The sequence below is a fragment of the Pezoporus occidentalis genome, unplaced genomic scaffold (assembly GCF_034315485.1).
Source record: "Pezoporus occidentalis ecotype Australia unplaced genomic scaffold, CSIRO_AGI_Poc_V1 ctg58, whole genome shotgun sequence".
Taxonomy (NCBI): Eukaryota; Metazoa; Chordata; class Aves; order Psittaciformes; family Psittacidae; genus Pezoporus; species Pezoporus occidentalis.
Window position 1 is genome coordinate 3,043,411 of NW_026915921.1, and position 18,505 is coordinate 3,061,915.

The 18,505-nt window shown below is 39.8% G+C and overlaps 1 protein-coding gene across 1 annotated transcript in view; it reads right to left on the minus strand.

The window, feature by feature from the left end:
* Window positions 1–2,261: 2,261 nt before the first annotated feature.
* CPZ (carboxypeptidase Z) overlaps window positions 2,262–18,505 on the minus strand; it is a 34,685-nt gene continuing 18,441 nt past the window's right edge. Inside the window, exons 6-11 of the mRNA XM_062638747.1 lie at window positions 18,312–18,473; window positions 13,642–13,800; window positions 9,967–10,102; window positions 8,754–8,893; window positions 5,977–6,076; window positions 2,262–4,214 (exon numbers count right to left, since the gene is read on the minus strand). Coding sequence (XP_062494731.1) covers window positions 3,859–4,214; window positions 5,977–6,076; window positions 8,754–8,893; window positions 9,967–10,102; window positions 13,642–13,800; window positions 18,312–18,473 — 1,053 coding nt within the window. The 3' untranslated portion in view covers window positions 2,262–3,858. The remainder of the gene's footprint in view (window positions 4,215–5,976; window positions 6,077–8,753; window positions 8,894–9,966; window positions 10,103–13,641; window positions 13,801–18,311; window positions 18,474–18,505) is intronic.

Genomic DNA, 18,505 nt, shown 5'->3' on the forward strand with positions numbered 1-18,505 from the left:
TGTGTAAACACAATGGAAAATGATAGCAGGAGGAGCTGCTGCTAGCAACTGATTTTGACACATTAAAGTTTTATTTTCAGGCACTTAGCTTAAGATGCCTTTCTTTTCTACCTTTAGGGAAATAAGGATGCTCCTTCCTATATGTGGGTGGCCCAAGACTGGGGCATCATTTTGTTACAGGAGCTGAAGTTGTCAACAGCTGCAAACTTTTCTGCCTTGATTTATTATAGTTATTTTTGATCTGAAAAGTTTTTATAAACAAACAGACCCAAATCTTCTTTGGTATAATTCGTGCACACCAATTGTGACTGATCTCCTGATATTTGTTGTATGTGTTATTGACTTTTTTCTGCCATACGAATGAAAGGTGAATTGCATGCATGACATAAGCAGACCTTTCTCTTTGCTCTTTATGGTTGTAATGTTGTTAGATTTGCATGCTTTGACTGCTTGGTAAGATTCATTGCTGGCAGAGCGATGAGGTCTGGCCAGTTGGCAGGTCAGAACAGTTATTAATGAGATTGCTTTGTGCAGATGAAGTTTGGCTCCATGGTAGAGAAGCTCCCCTCTGAAACAAATGTGGAGACTAGGAAATCAATTATTAAGGAGGATGTTACAAAAACGTATATCAATATTGTTCAATATGTGGGTGGAAGGTAATTGAAAAAAATTATGTAGGCTCTGACTTAAAAGGAGAGGGAGTCTCATGAACATGCGCTATAATTCCTGACAGCACCGTCTGGCTGCTGAACCTGTCATGCTCCAAAGCAGCACTGGAAAAAGGCCAAACCCATTCTGTAAAGCATGGTTTGAGCATGATGGAGACTGCCAGGGAACTTTGGCAGTTGGTTTTCACTTCTTCCCTATGCTCCTATGATTCTATGATTCCTTCTATTTCAGCTGTAGGATTGCATGTTTCACTAAAGCATTTCAGCCCCTCTTCAGAAAGTATTTAATATGCTTCTAACTTTATGTTCTATTAAACTTTGCACACAATCGTCTTCCAGAGGGGTGCATGAGAGAGCTGATCGCTGTACTTATTTTCATGTAGTAATTACAGAGCTGCCTACAGCTGCTTAAATTTCCACCAGTTACAACCGTTTTAACCTTATTACAGTTATGGGGTGGGTTGTTTTAGGGGTTTGGGGTATTATTTTTTAAACAAAATTATATGATCTCAAACACATATTCCTTGATTGAAATAAATATTGAAGATGATTTATGTAATCCAGTCCAGTAAAAAAATTCAAGCCAATGTTTCCTTTCCTAGATAAATGTAGAACTGAATCTTTGTTAATCTCAAATTACAATGGAAGGGTGACACTAATTTTGATTATGTTGATATTTTACTGGTTACTACCAATCCTTCCTTCCTTCTTTTCATTTCTTTCTTTCTTGCTTGTTTTCTTTCCTTACAGCACCAATAAAGGTGTCCTGAAATCTAATGTTAACGCAGATTTTTGAGAGCTACCCAAGAAATTCTGTCACTTTTCCATCTTCAAGGAACTGAAAATTGGAGATTTTATCTTACAAAAAAAGGAGTAGTACCAGAAGACTGAAGCATACTTTTTCTCAAGAGCCTTATCATTGTTTCAATGCACTTTAATATGTCCCATTTCTACAGGCTGTGGCATGTGAACCAGTGGAAGTCTGATCTTAACTTTCTCTCTGCTGGACACCTGCTTTTGTGTATGAGATGGAGAGACACAGGGAAGCTACTGTTGCACTATCATACAGGTTTAACATTAATGGTATAGGAGCACAGAATACTAGCTTTTCACACCTTTATGAACTTCCCAGAGAATAATCTCTCCCAAATCTTGCTTGCCATAGGCTATTCCAATGTGAGAATCCAGGAAAGAAGTGGATTTTCTGCATTGTCATTCTGTTTTGCGTTTTAGCAGGCTTGGGTTTACTATGATTGCTTGAAAAAGAAGTCTAAATAACCCTATGAGAACCTAGGAAATACTTATGGAAAACATCTTTCTAAGTGTGTAAGGCATTATGTGCATAAAAAGAGCAGCTAAAAGCCAGCAATTTGGCATATTGTTCTGCTTTTCTTAGCTTTACCACTGGTTGGTGGCTTTGAAAAAATAATCACAGAAAGTAGTAATACCTATTACTGGAAATAGAGTCTGGAGGGGTATCACTTGTTCACTTATCTTTGGTATATTTAGGATTCAGAGTTTCTTTAACTTTGCAGGCCTGGCCAAGGAACACTTATCCATGTGCATGCAGTACATTCACTCCCACATAATTACTTTGTTAATGCTATGAAATCGTTCTTTAATTTTTACATAGTCTCCAGTCCTGGAGACAATCAAGCACATGAATAACAGACCCCTAACTTCAAATCAGATTACAACTGGGAATAAGGTATTTAGGCATATGCAGCATCTGGTCGTAGAATTAAGATCATTCATCTCTTGGGGCTTCTTAGGCAATTATAGTACGAGATATGGGCACATGGACTATGGGATTCATGCAGTTTGGGATTCTTTACCTAATATAAACAAAAAAGCTTTTAGAAATCAAAAGGCAATCCAGACAGCTAATCCAGCAGCTCCTGCAGTAAATACATCACTCCCAACAATCACATTCATATGCTGCATCATTTAGATCAGGAAATACTGTCAGTATATAGAGTTCATTAACAACTTCAGGCCAAAAGGAAGTCTAGGCCTTTTTTTTCATCAAAAATATGGATATTTTTTTGAATCACCCTAAAACCACGTTACATCTGATGTCTGAGAGAGGACAGCATCTTGTAAAACCACTATTCAGCTAGCTTTACCCAACTATCTTGAAGGAAGTTTATGATTTCCTTGGTGTCTACAAGTTTCACTAACAAGTATGTAGATTCAAAAAAGTGCATGATTTTAACAAATTTAATGTAATATGTCAGATTTTAACCTCAATTCATCACAAATACTGTCCTGTATTCTTCTACATCATAGGATATGAGTATTACCAGTAGTAAAAGTATTTGTCAGTACTGTGCTGAAATACATTTAAAATCTATTTGCTTAACAGATTAAAACCTGTTATTAACACTTAAACATCATAAAGACTGGATACTCTGACTCCCTGGAACAGAGTTTACTTCCCAAGCGTTTTTCTTGATTGAATGGGCCTACTCATGATTCAAGTTTCAAAGGAGGAAGCTTGTGAAGATTTAACACTTTTAATACATGACTCCAAATGATAATTTCTGAAAATTACCTGCAAAAATGCTGTTCTTAATACTGACCTGCCTATAAGCAGCCCATCCTACTGAACATATTACTTATTCAGATGCAGATTTATTTTCAAATTCCTAATTCCTAGTGTCTGAATCCACATAATGGATTAAAAAAGAAAATCAAAAAATCACAATGAGCTGTATTAGAAGAGTTAATGAACTGAATTAGAAGAGTTAATGAACTGAATATACCAAAATAAAGTAAAAAGAGGAAAGAAAAGAGTTTTCTGCATGTTTCTGAAAGTTGCTTTTAGTATATAGTCATTACTGTGTTAAGACATGTACAAAAATCCCAGGAAGAGTTTCCTACAGGTACTTAGAACCTAATAAATAATGAATGTGATGATTAACTATATAGGCAGAAGTACAGAGCATTACCAAGGAAAAAATTGCATAAAACCTGTCCTTTGAACGGATGTGCACCATTGTTTTTAATATATAAAACCACTTGAATATATCCAGTTGTGTGTAAAGAGAAAATGAAAGAAGTAAGCAACACTTGAGTTAGCAATGTATTTTCAAGTTAAACAGATTTAAATATTGCCAAGAGCAGTGAGGGCATCTGGAGTTGGGTGGAAGGGCAGCAGAGCTAGGTGAGCAGAGCACCATGATGCCCCTCAGCGTTGCTTGAGAAGCCACAGAGGTTTGTGTAGGTCTAGGGAGCTGAAGTAAGACCACCACCAGGGCTTCTCCCTGCCCAGCGATGACCCACCTCGAGCTTCAGGCTGCCCATGTTGGGCATGAGGGTCATATAGTTCCAGTGGGTCATATGGGTCGTATATGTCTTCCATTGAGCGGCGGAGGAGTTTGTTGGGCCAAGTATCAATAGGTCGCAACACAAAATCTACTCGTCCAGCCTGTTTCATCTTGGTAGGCAGGGTGACCCTCTTCATCACCCGGCTGTATCCTGGTGCTTGGGCGCTGATTACATATGTCCCCGGAGGCAGGAGTCTCCAGTAGTCCCCATCAGCAGCTTAGGAAAGCGGAAGGCACAACAAAACTGAGTTTAGCTTTCAGTCTTGCATCCCTTATAGTTACATACTCACATACGCCTGTATGCACAGAGAGCACAAGCATTTAGGGGGCAGGTTTTGAAAAGATTTCAGATTTTGATTTTGATTTTGAAAGAAGTTCAGATGAAAGCTCTTGAATAACAACAAGAGACTCAACCTGTGAAAATCTGGCCTTTGGGAGCTAACAGAGTAAAATTCACACACGAAATGTCAGTAACTGCTGTGCCTGTATCATAGAGAAGGGAAGCTTTTCTTTGTCTGCTTTCCCAGGGGTACAAGGAATAACTCCAAAGAGATCAAAGGAATTTAGAATTATGTGAAACTGAAGAAAGTGAAAGCAGAATCCAGGCTGCAAATGTATATATCACATGTAAAGGAGCTAAGAAATCTCTGCTTTTATTATATTACATTCAATTACTTTGCAGACATTATAGCACATAAGACTATGGAGTCAGAGCTGCAGCTGGTATAAATTGCCATTAGTGTAAAATGGGTGTAAATTTCCTCCAGATGAAGGTTAGAGCCTATAGCAAAAAACAAGGAGTCTTAAAATGGAATATTTACTCTTCATTTTATATTTCCTTTATTTTGAATGTTAAGTTTCTTAAATCAGTTAATGTTGCAATAATGTTATTTTCTCATGGAACTTCTCAGTCTTTTTTAACACTGAAATTAAAAGACATTTTGGTCATATGACATTCTTAACCCCATCTAACTCAAGACCAAATACTCCTTTTTCCTTCAATGTAAACACATTTTGTATTTACTTCTTAATTCTTTAAAGGTCCACTGCCAATGGAAAGCCATTGTCTGGGAAGAAGTTTGAAAAAGACCCTAATTCATGCCAGAGTCTCCCACCAGCCTCAAGAATCTGCATCATCTCCACTATTGTATCCCCTCTAATATTAGTTTTTTTGAAAGCTGGAAAGCATCCACTACATTATAAACCATTCTGCCTTTCCGAATTGATTCAGCAACTATCATTAGAGCTAAATGTTACCATTCATGTATTCTATTTTACATTCCTATGGCCTACCCTGTTCTCACTGAAATCAATAATAAAATGAGAGCATTGATTTCACTGACAGCCTAAAAGCTCAGAACTTTATGACTGTGAAAATTAACAGTTGCATATGTCTCAGTACATGTTTTCCAGCTGGCGACAGGTATAAAGTGAACATAATTCAACATTCTAGTTTTTTGCATTTGATATAACTGTTGTCCAAAATCTGCATATACTTATATTTTTCCTTATGAAAAAAAAGATTGCAGGCCTTCAATCACTGTGGTTATTCTTACTGTTAAAGTCCATGTGGGTCCTACTCTAATGACTCTATGTCATGCTTACAATATTTCAACTAACTTATTCTATCAGGGCTGTGCACCTCCGTATGCAGAGTTGCAGCCCCTGAGCAGGGTTATTGCCATATTTGCCCAAACATGAAACATAAATGTGGATTTCTGACTCTCAATGAAGACACATTGGCTTTGATGGACAACAGACAGTTCTAGGTGGAAGTTTTAATACAAGTACTATGTCATCACAGAGACACACCAGACTCAACAGCCAGTTTAACATGTCTTCTCTCTTGTTATTGTAGAAACAAACTCAAGTGAGCCTTCAGTTCTGCAGTAAGGTGCCACTTCTATCAGATATGACAAGGCTTTTGCTGGTTAAGCTCTCACCCTGTCCCATGATAAAGCTCAAACTAAAAATATTACCTGTTGTGACATCATGCTGGATGCCCCTGACTGAAATACGAGCATTTTTTATAGGGTTGCCAAACTTATCAGACACAATTCCTTTTATTCCCCGGTGAACCTGGCAAAACAAAGTGAAGTTAGATGGGAGTCATTTATGAAAGTACAACCTCCTCCACTTCTACAAGGAAATCCCTGCAGAAAGGAAACAACTTTCAAGAGGTTCAACTCATTATAGAGGCTGTCAGGTGCTAATGCCCCTTCAGATTGCATCTTCTATTTTGGGAGCCCAAGGGGGTGGAGGGAAAGGGATAATTGAACAAGTGCTTTTTGGGGCTAAGTGTGTGGCTCTGCATTGAGAGATCCTTCTCTGCACAGATCACTGGCACCTCATGATCTGCCCACAGTATTTAAAGACAGTTTAGGAATGTCCGCTCTAGACTCAGAACAACAAAGAAATTAAAAGTTAAGGCTTTAAAAAAATAATCCGATGCTCTATACACAATGAGAAGGCATCATGTTAGCTACTTGAGCTTGCGACTCATCACTCTGCTGCCTACACTTCACTACATGTCAGAATGTCATGATAGCAGTGTGTATAATATCCTTTTTCCCTTCTCTACAAGCACAGAACCGAGCTGCTTGAGCTGATGAGAAATGTGGTTGGTGACAAACAAAAGAGTGATGTGAATTCTGACATACAAGGAGGTGCACAAGCAGCTCACTATATTTGAAATTCAGTAAACCAAAACAAAACTGGAGAAAATCACAGTATTTAAACACTAAACCACTTAAGGTTTTTTTTTTTCAATCTTCTGAAATGAAAATGTTTTCTACTGGAAACTCTATATGACTTTTTTAAATGAAAAGTAATTTCATTCTAATTTTCCCCTGAACTGCTATGAACAACTTGAGTTGTTCTTCAATTTGTCCCTCTTTCGTTCTTTCTCTTCCTTTCATCTTTCCCTCCTTATTATCCTTTGACATAAAAGTAGAATAGAAAAAAGAACAAAGCATCAAAACAATGGAAAAATATATTTTCTTTTCTTGTAGGACTCTAGAGATGTTTAAAAATACACATTAAAATATCCAGCTTTACAGTCATTCTTCTTCTAGTGACAGCAGGTTTTTATTTAAGATGAGGTTGTGTTTACACTGGTCTTGTTGAACAGCCATACTGTGTGGCACTATTCACTAGAGGGTTTAGGAAGAAAGGTGTAAGGTGTAAGGTGGAAGGACTTGAAAACTGTCCCTTAAGAACTATTATGATGAAGCACTGTAATTTGCTTTTCAGCATGGACTTGAGGATTTATCATATGGATAGTGGATAAATCTGGTCATAAGAGTCATCTCAGACCCAAATTTAATTTACAGTGTAGACATACTCAAAGCAGTATGACCTCATCCAAGTTCAATAATAATTTTGCAATTACAACATGACGGGATGAAAATGACAAAATTGAAATTTCTTTAACAATATTGATCTGTTTTGTTGCAGTAAATACACTATTTTTCATTTTGTCTCAAGTCTGTGCCACATAAGTTTGGGAGAGTGCCCTGATATCACTTCTGACGGGGAGAAGACATCAGCGTTTATGAAAATGAATTCCACTTCTGTGTGTTAAGCCAAGTAGATTTGTACACACACCAAACAGCCTGGCATATATCAGAATAAGAAAAGTTTGAATTGGTTATGGCAGACTTAATCCTTATCAGGAGTAATTCAGTCATCCTTATCTACAAAGTCATTTTGCTTACTGTCCTGTGTTTACTCAAAAAGCTTTTCTGACATAGACTTCTACAGTATCTCACACTATAAAAATCTTTGCATCTTGAAGACTTCAATTGCAATATATATGGATTTAACCCAGCTCTATTTGGGTTCACTAAAACTCATTTTCATCAGACAGCTGTAAAACAAAATGAGTTTGGTGGTCTGTACTATAGACTTTATTGAATGATAATACTTACCACAAGTAGCAAGAGGTTGCTTAGAAAGGCCATAAAAACACTCCTAACAATTTTAGATTACTGAATACTCTATCAAAATAAGGCATGACAGAAACCTAATTTACTAATGGCTGAGAGAAAGATGAGCAACTTCTGTTTTTGAATTCACTTACTTATTGTCAATGAGGTATTCGTTTTCTGCTGAGCTTAAACTTATTATTAAAAATTACTTTTAAATGGCATGTTTTAATGCTCACGGAGAGTTGTTCCTTTAGAAGATCAGGCTTTAGATCTTTTTTAACTGCTTTCATACAGAAATCAAGCTGAAGAGTGTGGAAATGGAATTTATAACAACATACTTAGAATCTTCCCATTTTAGTCTTCCCATTTTAGCTAAATCTAAATCTGCTGCCATGCAGTAGGGTTTGGGCCATAAACATGGAATACGGAACAGAAAAAAAGCCAGGAAACTCTCTGGACAGCAGATCTTGCTGGTTTATTCTTCAAAAGAAAGGTTGGTTCATATTTTTCTGAATATGTGGGGTTTTCCCTAGCAATAAATTTTGGACAGTTGATTTATAATGTTGCACAAAGCATTTACAGACAGTTCCTCTTTACTCTTTTTTTCAAGGCTTTTACAGTCTTTGGTCTCCATCCTTACTGCAATATAGACAAAATATTATTCCTGTGTCCTGCTAGACAAACCAAGGCACTGGGGCCCCTGGTATAGTGTGATGATTGATTTGGTGCTAACTTATAACTAACTGGGGAAATAGGAAAGAAACCAGTATTGATGAAGAATGAAGAAGAAAAACTAAGCACAAAGGCCTATAAAAGCAGAGCCATACCATTTCCATGTAATTCAGAAGAGCATCTCTGTTTTCATGCCAGATTGTAAACAGTTCTTCCTCCAAAGGAAACTTTTCACATCCTACCTCCACAGTAACTTCAAAGCAATTTGTGTGAAGGTAATTAAAATCTGCCATACCTATATGTTTAAAAAGAAAAAGGAGAGATCATGAAAAAGCCCTGTCACCCTTAACTGGAGCTTTGCTGTTGCAGCCAGCTGAATGCGGTCCCTGTGGGTGTGGATTAATATATTGTAAAGAGTGTTTGCCAATATATGAAAACTATTCAACAAATTCAGAATCCTACAACGCATTTCAACTTGAAGTTAACTAATGACAATGATGCTTCTTTCAGGGCAAAACCCATAATTTTAAATTATTATTCACCTGACCACGAATCAGAGATAGAGAGATAAGGATTGGTTAATCATGGTAATTGGATAATCGGCTGTATCAGAGGTGATTGCCAAGGGTCATCAGCAGAGAGATGACCTTTTGTCATTATGATGTTCAAAACTGTTTCTGTACAAAAGACATTGGATATAATTTTCAGAAGAATGTAAGCCAAAGATATTTAAACCCAATTCTCACTCATGCCCTAAAGCTTTCTAAATGCCTGGTTTCAACATAATTATTTAGGGATCCAGCTGAGTCCTATTTGAAAATGGAACTGCTGGAAATTTATGAACACTGATATTTCATCCATGCCAGTATTTCAGAAATTCTGAAGAAAATGAATACTTTTATTGGGAAAATCAAATTAGCAACTTAAGCACAAATGAATGGGATGTTTGTCTCTGTTAGAGTTTTTCCTGAAAAAGAGTTATTTTAAACTGACTGGAAAAGCAGCACTTGCATAGTGTGTGAGATGGATTCAAATTCATGCCACTAAGGAATGAGAGCATAGCATTAAGCATTTATTTCTACATTTTGGATTTGAAAACTAGAATGGTATTATATGCATTAAATTTCACCCTTGTATAACTTGTTAGCTTTACTCAGGTTATATCAGAGCTGAACGCGCCCCATGATATTTGAATAAAAATGTTACCAACATACATTTTGCTACTTAAATGAATTGCAAGTTACATTTTGCATGGGTCTGACCTAAAGCAAGCTGAAATTAATGAGATTATTTCTTTCAAACCCTTGTGTCTCATAAAGGTCACATAGAGGTTTTACCTCACTCGATATGACGGTAAAGTGATTTTACCTCCAGTGAAGCTGTACCACTCAGCACCATTTATAATACCTCCGCGTCTGACAAAATTTCCACCGCAACGGAGTTCGGATCGGTCCGAGATGACTGGATGTGCATCTGCATAGGCTTTTGCCAGCATTTTAAATGTCTGTAACAAAAGGGATTGAAATACATTTGTTTTTACAAACTCTAAACACTGTCGTTGCTGTTGGTAACTAACTATTGCTGTTGCAAGCCCAGGCAATGAGCCACCCTGGGTCCTTGAGGTTGATGGAGGGGGTGAACCTCCATTGTAAGTATATGCTGCAAGGAAGTTTTCACTTGTCTTCTTCAAGGTCCTCCTCTGCAATTCAATACATTTAGCCAGAGACCACATTAAATACCAGTGGATTTTGTGGTATTTGGCTTTAACCTGTCATCTGGGGCAGGAGTAGAGGGCTTGTTTGGTTGTACTTGAAGTCCCAGGTTTTAAAGCAGAAATTGGCTCTCCCAATTACATTTAAGCTCTTGCTATTTTTACCTCTTCAAAAATACTTCCATCAGCCTCAACCCAATCAGATCTTCACATTGGCTGCTGCTGTTTTAAATAGACAGTGTCAATTTGCTTTGCACTTGTCACTCACACAGAACAACCTGCCAGTTTGATTTCAATGACAGTTGCTTCTTTGTGGGGGCAGGAACCACTCCTAAAAAGTGAAGGATAGGATGTGCTGATGGAGGATGTCACCATTGGTTTCCTAAGAGTGTTGATACTGATGAAGTGCAGAGGAGTCACCACCCAGAAAGGAAAAGTGACAGGTACATGTAGTGAAGACAGAAGAAGCAGCAGTGATCTGCAGAAAACATTTTTTTGAATCAGGCTCCTGCCAGTTTCCTCCAATGCTTATTCTAACCTTGTATGGAAATCCCCTCGTTTCCTTTTCGTTTATTTGAACCTCATCTACAAAAGCTATAATTTCAGGTTTCAATATTGAAATGACACCAATTATCAGATTCTACTACAGCCTGTTATTCAGCATCATGCGTTTCATTGCATATTGCTTAGGACAATGTGCACAAGAAATTGGGTGGCTACAAACCTAGTTTTAGGAGAGACCCTAAAACTTCATCCTTGATGTTGTTATCAAAGATGAGGGCCAAAATGACCAAGGACACAAATTTGATCTAATATTTAGAGCATGTTCCTCACTTTTCCTGAAGACATCTGCAGATGTTATATTTCCAGTAACCGAGTCTTCTTGTGTTTCACACCAAGAGGCATAAGACTTTTTCCTGGCTGCTAGTGCAAGTGAACAAAGATGGGTGGTAGTGAGAAGAGAAAGTGAGAGGTACAAAATCAAGTAAACTTGATTAAAAAAAGGAAATTAAAATGTCCTTGGATCGCAATACATTTATTATCACATAGCAACTAATGTATGACTACTCATGGATTTCAAAAAAATTAAACATTTAGGTGTCATACAGCAGACAAAAAGGGCAAAACCTCAGAGGAATTCTTGTGACTTTGGAAGCATGATGCTTCATTTGGTACAATGTGCTCAGTGGTGTTATTACCTTGGCCAGCACGTTCACCCCACTGACTGTCACAAGTTGGGTTCTTCAGGGGAGGGAAGGGAGTGTTTCTGTTCACCAGAGGGAGAGATCTTGAGTAGGTGTGCACCTTCCTGCTCGAGTGAGTGCAAGCACCAGTGCAGATTCTTGTGTAACACAAATCAACAAAAGTCTGCTAAAAGGCCCATCTCCACAAAAGCAAAAAACCTGGAAAGTTCTGGATCATGTGGGCTGAACCAGATGCAAGAATGTGAGCGTAAGAACATGGTCCAGGGTTGAGATTCATTGGCCTCAGCAGGCACCAGACCATACTAAAAATGCAGGCTAAAGAAGCTTGAAATCCGCAGTGTCATCGAGAAGGTGCCAAGAGGATCCTTGTGCTACACCATGAGGAACACAGGGACTTGGTAGCACCCAGGTGCATTTTCAAACAGGGCAACCTGGTTTGAATATACTTGCAGAACTTGACTCTTTAATTCCAAGCCATTATCTGCACTGCAGCATTTCACACTGCACTGCAGCCAAGGGTGCAAAAGGGTTATGGCTAATGTATGGCAGCTAAAATAAGCTGCTGTATTTCAGGATGCAGGTTCCCTGGCAGCAGCAGCTGCAGAGGACATTACTTAAGTGTGGGTCACTTCACAGGTACAAGTTTTATAACTTTCTGGGTAAAATCTAAAGTGGCTCTGATAACATTGCTAAGGTTCTTGTGATGACTCATTTGAAAAATTGGCTGTTATTGAGGACATCCCCAACCCTTCCCCATTGAATTAAACTTCCAGATTTGCACCTAACTTTCCAGGCTTTGCAGCCACTGACTACGCAGCAGTCACTGATATGAGGTCTTACACTGTCTTACACTGTCACAAACCAGGGATGTCATTAGGGCTTCCTCAGCTGTTGGCTGCACTGGGACAGAGTGCTTTGTCTGTGTAACTTCATCATTTCACCCAAAACACATGTGTTGTCCCTGGATGGAGACAATGGAGGGACTGCTGTCTCTCCATCCCACATGTGAACTGCTTGATAAGGCACATGTGGTTATATTCCTCCACCATCTACACATAAATCAGGATACCCTTAGCCCAGCCATGGGATATAGGTGCACAGGTTTATGATTTCCCCTAGTCCTCACCAGGAGCTTCTGTAGCATTCATTACCATTCACCAGGTATTTCTTACATGGGCTTTTTACTCTGCAGTGCCTGGTTTATTTCACTGCTAAGTCATTGTCATACATATGTAGTCAGTACCTTTTGCACAGCTCAGAAGAAATGGATTGATACAGAAAACATTTAACAGTCATAAATATTTAAATATTTAATATGTGCTGGTGAGAACTGTCACTCTGGGAGAAGTCAGCCCAGAGATGTGCTTAAAGATAACACACGCTTCAAGTGAAAGATCAACTTCAGGCTATTTTCAACTGCTGTTTGTTATATAAAGAACCACTTTTTCTTAAGAGGCCAGGGATACCTTTAACGTATGCTAGAAGGCTGAAAAACTAGCTGTTCTCCTAGTGGGCATGTCGGCAATGAATACTAGATTGAGGAAACCAAAGGGAAACAGGAAAGATGGCAAAAAATTTCACAGAAGATTTACAGTGAGTCCCAAATGGGGAACTTTCCAGGGACAAGAGGAGAAAACCATTCCTGTTATCTGACCTGGAATAAATGTTACAAGGCTGCCACCATATGGCAGCCAGACTTTTTTTCTCATACAGATTTCAACAGAAAGTAACTGCTGGTCAGGATTGTTCCGTTTTGTCTGGAAATCAGTGGTAAAAATATCACAGACTGCACCATTTAAATGATAAAAGGCTGGCTTTTTCTAACCTGTACCTTGTGAAATTATGTTTGGCCTCACAAAACATGGGTTGATCTTTACAAATCAAGCTGGTAGTATGTAAACGATCCTACATTTTAAAGCATGTTGATTAACTGTATAGATCATATTATATATGTGTATATATACGTGTATTATATATATGATTTATTACATATTTAATACATACATGCATGCATATACACACATATGTGCAATCTAAATAAGTAAAAATTTGTTACTTGTTAAAATTTTCCACATTTCCACATGTGGAAACCCCATTGATAAGGTCACCCTGCAAAACCAATATTACCTTCTCGTCAGGTGTAGGGGAGAACATTTTTTCTTCCATAGGATGCCTGGAATAGTCATAAGGATAGGTCACAACCAGCTCACCCCCATGGAGGCTGGCAGAAAGCACAAATGGGATAGACCTCAACCACTTCATCACTGCTTTTGTCTCAGGGGCCACCTGAAATCCAGAAGAAAACAAAACAGCTATGAGTAGTCATGCAGCTCCAACAGGATTTGATCCTGGGCAGGATGACACCCGGTGGAGAACGGGGTGTGTCAGAGAAGAGAGTGCTCTTTGGCTCTTCCATAGAGTCACAGAATGGTTTGAGTTGGAAGGGACCTTAAGGATCATCCAGTTCCACACCCCATGCCAAGGGCAGGGACACCTTCCACTAGACCAGGTTGCTCAAATCCCATCCCAAAGGTTAATGGAGGGAGAGCATCAGTTTGCTCCAGGGAACAGATGAGACACACTGCTCACTGTGGAAAAACCTGGGTGGGGGGAGAGAAACGGAGGGAAAGTGGAGGGATAAAGGAAGAGGAAATTTGACAGAGGAATAACTTTTCAGTACAGTGGCATTTTCAGCAGTTCAAAGTGACGATGGCAGCATTTTAGGCTTGAAAAATCGTGGTGTTGTACCACTACTTGCAAACCAGCTCCTTATCTAATTTCATTTCTGAATCAGCAGAACTGACTTTGGATAGATAGAGTGGAATATGAGGATCAGTTTGTAACTCTCGCACTCACTGGAATTGTCTCATTTGTTACCCTCTGGTCTGGGTTCATCTGCAGATAAATGAAAACTAATGTATGCAATGCACAGCAATGGCTGCAGTTTACCTGCAGAGAACTGCTGCAGATAAGACACAACATTTGTTTTTCCAACAGTCGATGCTCAGTAAGAGTAGCCAATGGAGTGGGCACCGGACTCCCAGAGATATCCGGGCACCCATGCTCCGCATGGCGTGCGGGAGGCTCCTCCATCCCCTTTTCCTGAGGAGTTATTTCACGGACCTGCTCTGGAGTTAGTTAATTCTTAAGGGTAACACTGTCATCTGGTGGCCAGTCCCTGCAAGCCAGGCCTGACGCACTCCACTCCCTCGGAGGCGGTGAGGTCCCGTTCCTTGCAGCTTGTGAAACTAACAGGGGAAACACTGCATACCGCCCCTTGCTTTGATTCTATCAGCTGTTAGAAAATCAGCCAGCCAGGATCACGGAGTGACTTATGACCAGTAACAGTGAATCAAGTGAGCAATGTGCAGGAAATAGTCACAAAGCAAACAAAAAACTCTCAACCAACAAACAAGAAAACCTAAACCCCTATACAACCCATATACATTAGGTTACAATAATATCTCTTGTACTGAAGGGCCCAGAACCGAATACAATATTCAAAGTGTGGCCTCACCAGTGCCAAGTACATAATAGTAATGCTTGTTTTCTTTGGAACAGTCCCTATTCTGCTATGGGTAAATCGCAGCAGGTAGGTAGCACAAACTTGGTTGTGGAGCAGAGGAAAATGCTGTGAAGTAGAGGTGCACCATGGATGTATTACAGCTCCCAGCAGTGAGGAAAAAGCCACCTCAAAATACAGTTTTGCCTGGATTTTTTTAAGAAGATATTACCCTACCTATTCCTGACCTAGGCAGGAGGCTACCTCCCTTCAGGTGCCATAGTTATTAAATGAATCTCCTAGTTTCCAGGTTTCCTTAAAATGCATTTCTTCAACTGAGCTGAACTAGTACCTCCAACCACTGCAGCTGTGCTATTTGGAAAGGCTGTATCTTGCACTTGGGAAAAAATAGGAACCTGAGGGTTCCCACTGCTGTTAAGGTAAATCATTAAATCAGTAGTCTGTGGTTAGCATATGGACATGTCAGATTGTGCTGCTTGTCCTCAGGAGAAACAGGTCAGGCCAATTTTGTCTATCAACCCTAATGGAAGCCTCTGAATCTCTGTGTCACAGCCCTTTCAACCTTGGCATTTTAAAGAAGCAACTAAAATGTAAGTTGAGATGTAACAGGTAAAGTCTGAGCAGCTCAGGAGCACACAAAATGCACTTTGTAAACCAGAGTTTTTAGCTCAGTGGGGAAGATTAGACACAGAGTTTCCATGAAGAGCATGACCCAAACATCTTTATAAAGGTAGGTAAAGGGCACTGAAAGGAAAGGACAAATGCTCTGCACTTTCTGCAGTCTCACACACCCTGTCACACAAGGGGTAGGAGAAGACAACAGCCCATCAGGCTCCATAATAAGAAACCTGGCAGTGTTTGAAGAATGCTACCTACAGCAGTCAAAGTATTTGCTTTTCTGGTTTTTGTACAGTGCCCTAGGATGGGCTGATAATGACCTTTATCCCAAAGTAATTTGGGACTGAATCAGCCACTCTCACCTGAACTCCTTTGAATCCATCTATTCGAAGAGCAGAAAACCTTACAAGGTGGCTTGTAAGGGGCTGTGAGCAGCACTGCCTGCCCCATGGATCCCTGTTAGGTGGTGAACAGGGTGGCTGAAGACCTGGCACCAAGCTCGCACTCTCTAAACCCCATAATACCAGCATTCCACAGGATGCTGCTGCCCTAGAGTCTCAGCAGCTCTCTGCCCTGCCTGTGCTTCCCCAGCTCCCACTGCCTGGTGCCAGAATCAGCTCTGCTTTCAAACAGTAGTCTCAGGCTGCAATTCAGAGGGCAAGGGAGATATACACAGTTTTACTTGAAGAGCTCCTAAATTCAGCCCCTCCTCCTGACTAGATACCTGCACAAGCCATGAAACTGCTGTGTCACAGAGGCAACATCCTACTGAAGTGGATGTCGTGGAAAATCAGGAGTTTCAACATCACTATTTTTATCCTAATAACACTTCAGTGACATCATGGATGGAGATTAAAGGTTTGCAATGTGCACATCCTGGTTCAGCTCCACTGGATGAGAGCAGATGCTATCTGTGTCACTCTGGCCTTTGACTATTCACAGGCTTTTCCTTTAATGTGGGGATGATTCGCTATTTTTTTCACCAGGGCTGTTGTTTTTTCAGTCAGAAGAGATCAATTCTAAAGTGTTCATTGCACAAGAACACTGGGACACAATTAGAAAACAGCTAAAATATTTCTGCATAAGCACAAGGAATGGTCAATATACTTTTAAACCTGAATCTCATTTCTGTCGATTATACTACAATTAGTCACTGTCTCCTTGGCTTTCAAAGATTTCTTTTTTCCCTTTTAGAAGCAACCAGACTCATTTTCCTCAAGACTATGCCAGCTGCCACTGGCACAGACTTCCAGATTCTGGTTGAATCAAGCCAGTCTAACACAATTTCAAATAAAGCCTGAAGTCTCTCAGTCTGAGCCCTCAGACCACTTATTACAATAATTCATAACTGTGGGGAGCAAAATGTGCTGTACAGCAAGGGTTACGGGCAAGCAAGAGGTCTCCTGAGTTTAAGGGATTGGCTGGGAGCTCGCTTTCATTTTCTGATCTTTATACAGTCCCCTGCAATACTTGGATAATTACTTTAATAAGGCAGATAATAAACACTATTAAGTAAATGAAAGCTCAGAGGCTGGTGCTGAAACATCTAATCTAATGTTTTTGCATGTGCAAAGATGACTACAGTAGGAGCCATGGGTTCATCTGCCTCACAAAGCTGAAGCTCATTAAGGGAGAGCTGATTTGGCTTTCTCATGGTATCACTGGCAGAGAAGAGAGATGTGGGGCTGTGAGACCATATACTGCCAAGTTTCTGATCCATGTGAAGTTGCAGTTAAGACTTTGTGGTGCCATTCAGGTCACAGGCAAATTGCTTCCTCGTCCAAGCATAAGGATTTGGAGACGCTTTGGGCTACATGCATAAAATAGAATAAACTTCTTGAATTAGTTATGTTGAAAAATAATGGTCTAATACAGTGAATGTTACCGAGTTTTCACAATCTTGCTTCTTCATGTGTACATTATCCTGAGGAAGTGAGGTGATTTTATCCAGATTTCACTACTGTAAAATGGAGTACCAAAACACTGGGGCAGCATCAGAGATGCCTGTGGGATTTAGACCTGGCCTCAGGTAGGATGGAGCTTTGCATTCCTGGACACCACATAACGTGAAGCTTAGTGATGATGCAAACAAGGCTCTGCAGAGCTGCCTGCATCCTGCTCCCTAGGACTGGAGGCAGCAGCAACTCTCCCTTCCAGCACCACTGCAGCTTCACAGGCTGTTGCATTTCTCCAACTGGTTACAGTCACTTTACAACCATCCTTTTTGTGGAAGGTGATGCCACACAACTTCGCATGAAACCTGTTTACATTTTCCAAGGCAGAAATCACTGTTGCATCAAACCTGTGCAGAGCTCAGTGCAAAGACAGCCAAAGCGATAAAGTCTTTAACATGCTCCCAGAGCTTATATCACTAATGATGAATCATTACACACTTGTGACCCTCTTCTAAAATTCATGATTCTTAATCTAAAATAGCAAAATCCAAATTATCCACAAATTTTCCGAATTATTTGTGACACCTGCCTCTTTGGCCTGACCTACACCATGATTTTTCATGCCAATTCTGAGCCTGTCCAGTTTAGTCCTACTTATAGAATCTGATTACCGGAGAATAATTTCAGACCAACCAATCTCAGGTTCTCAATTCATGAGTTGCTCTCTAGTATATGTGATTCATAAAATGTGTAATTCATACCTTACCCCACCAGTAGGACTGTGGAATGGGGATGTGATCTAGGCGGGCCCCACGAATCCCAGCTCTTCTGTAAGCCTCAGATGTCAAATCAGGGAAGTTTCTGTTCAGATCCAAGTTCTGAGCTGTCTGCCGTCCGACGACCCATCCATTGTAACCAGCTCCCTAATTTATAACGTAGAAACCAACCTCAGAAT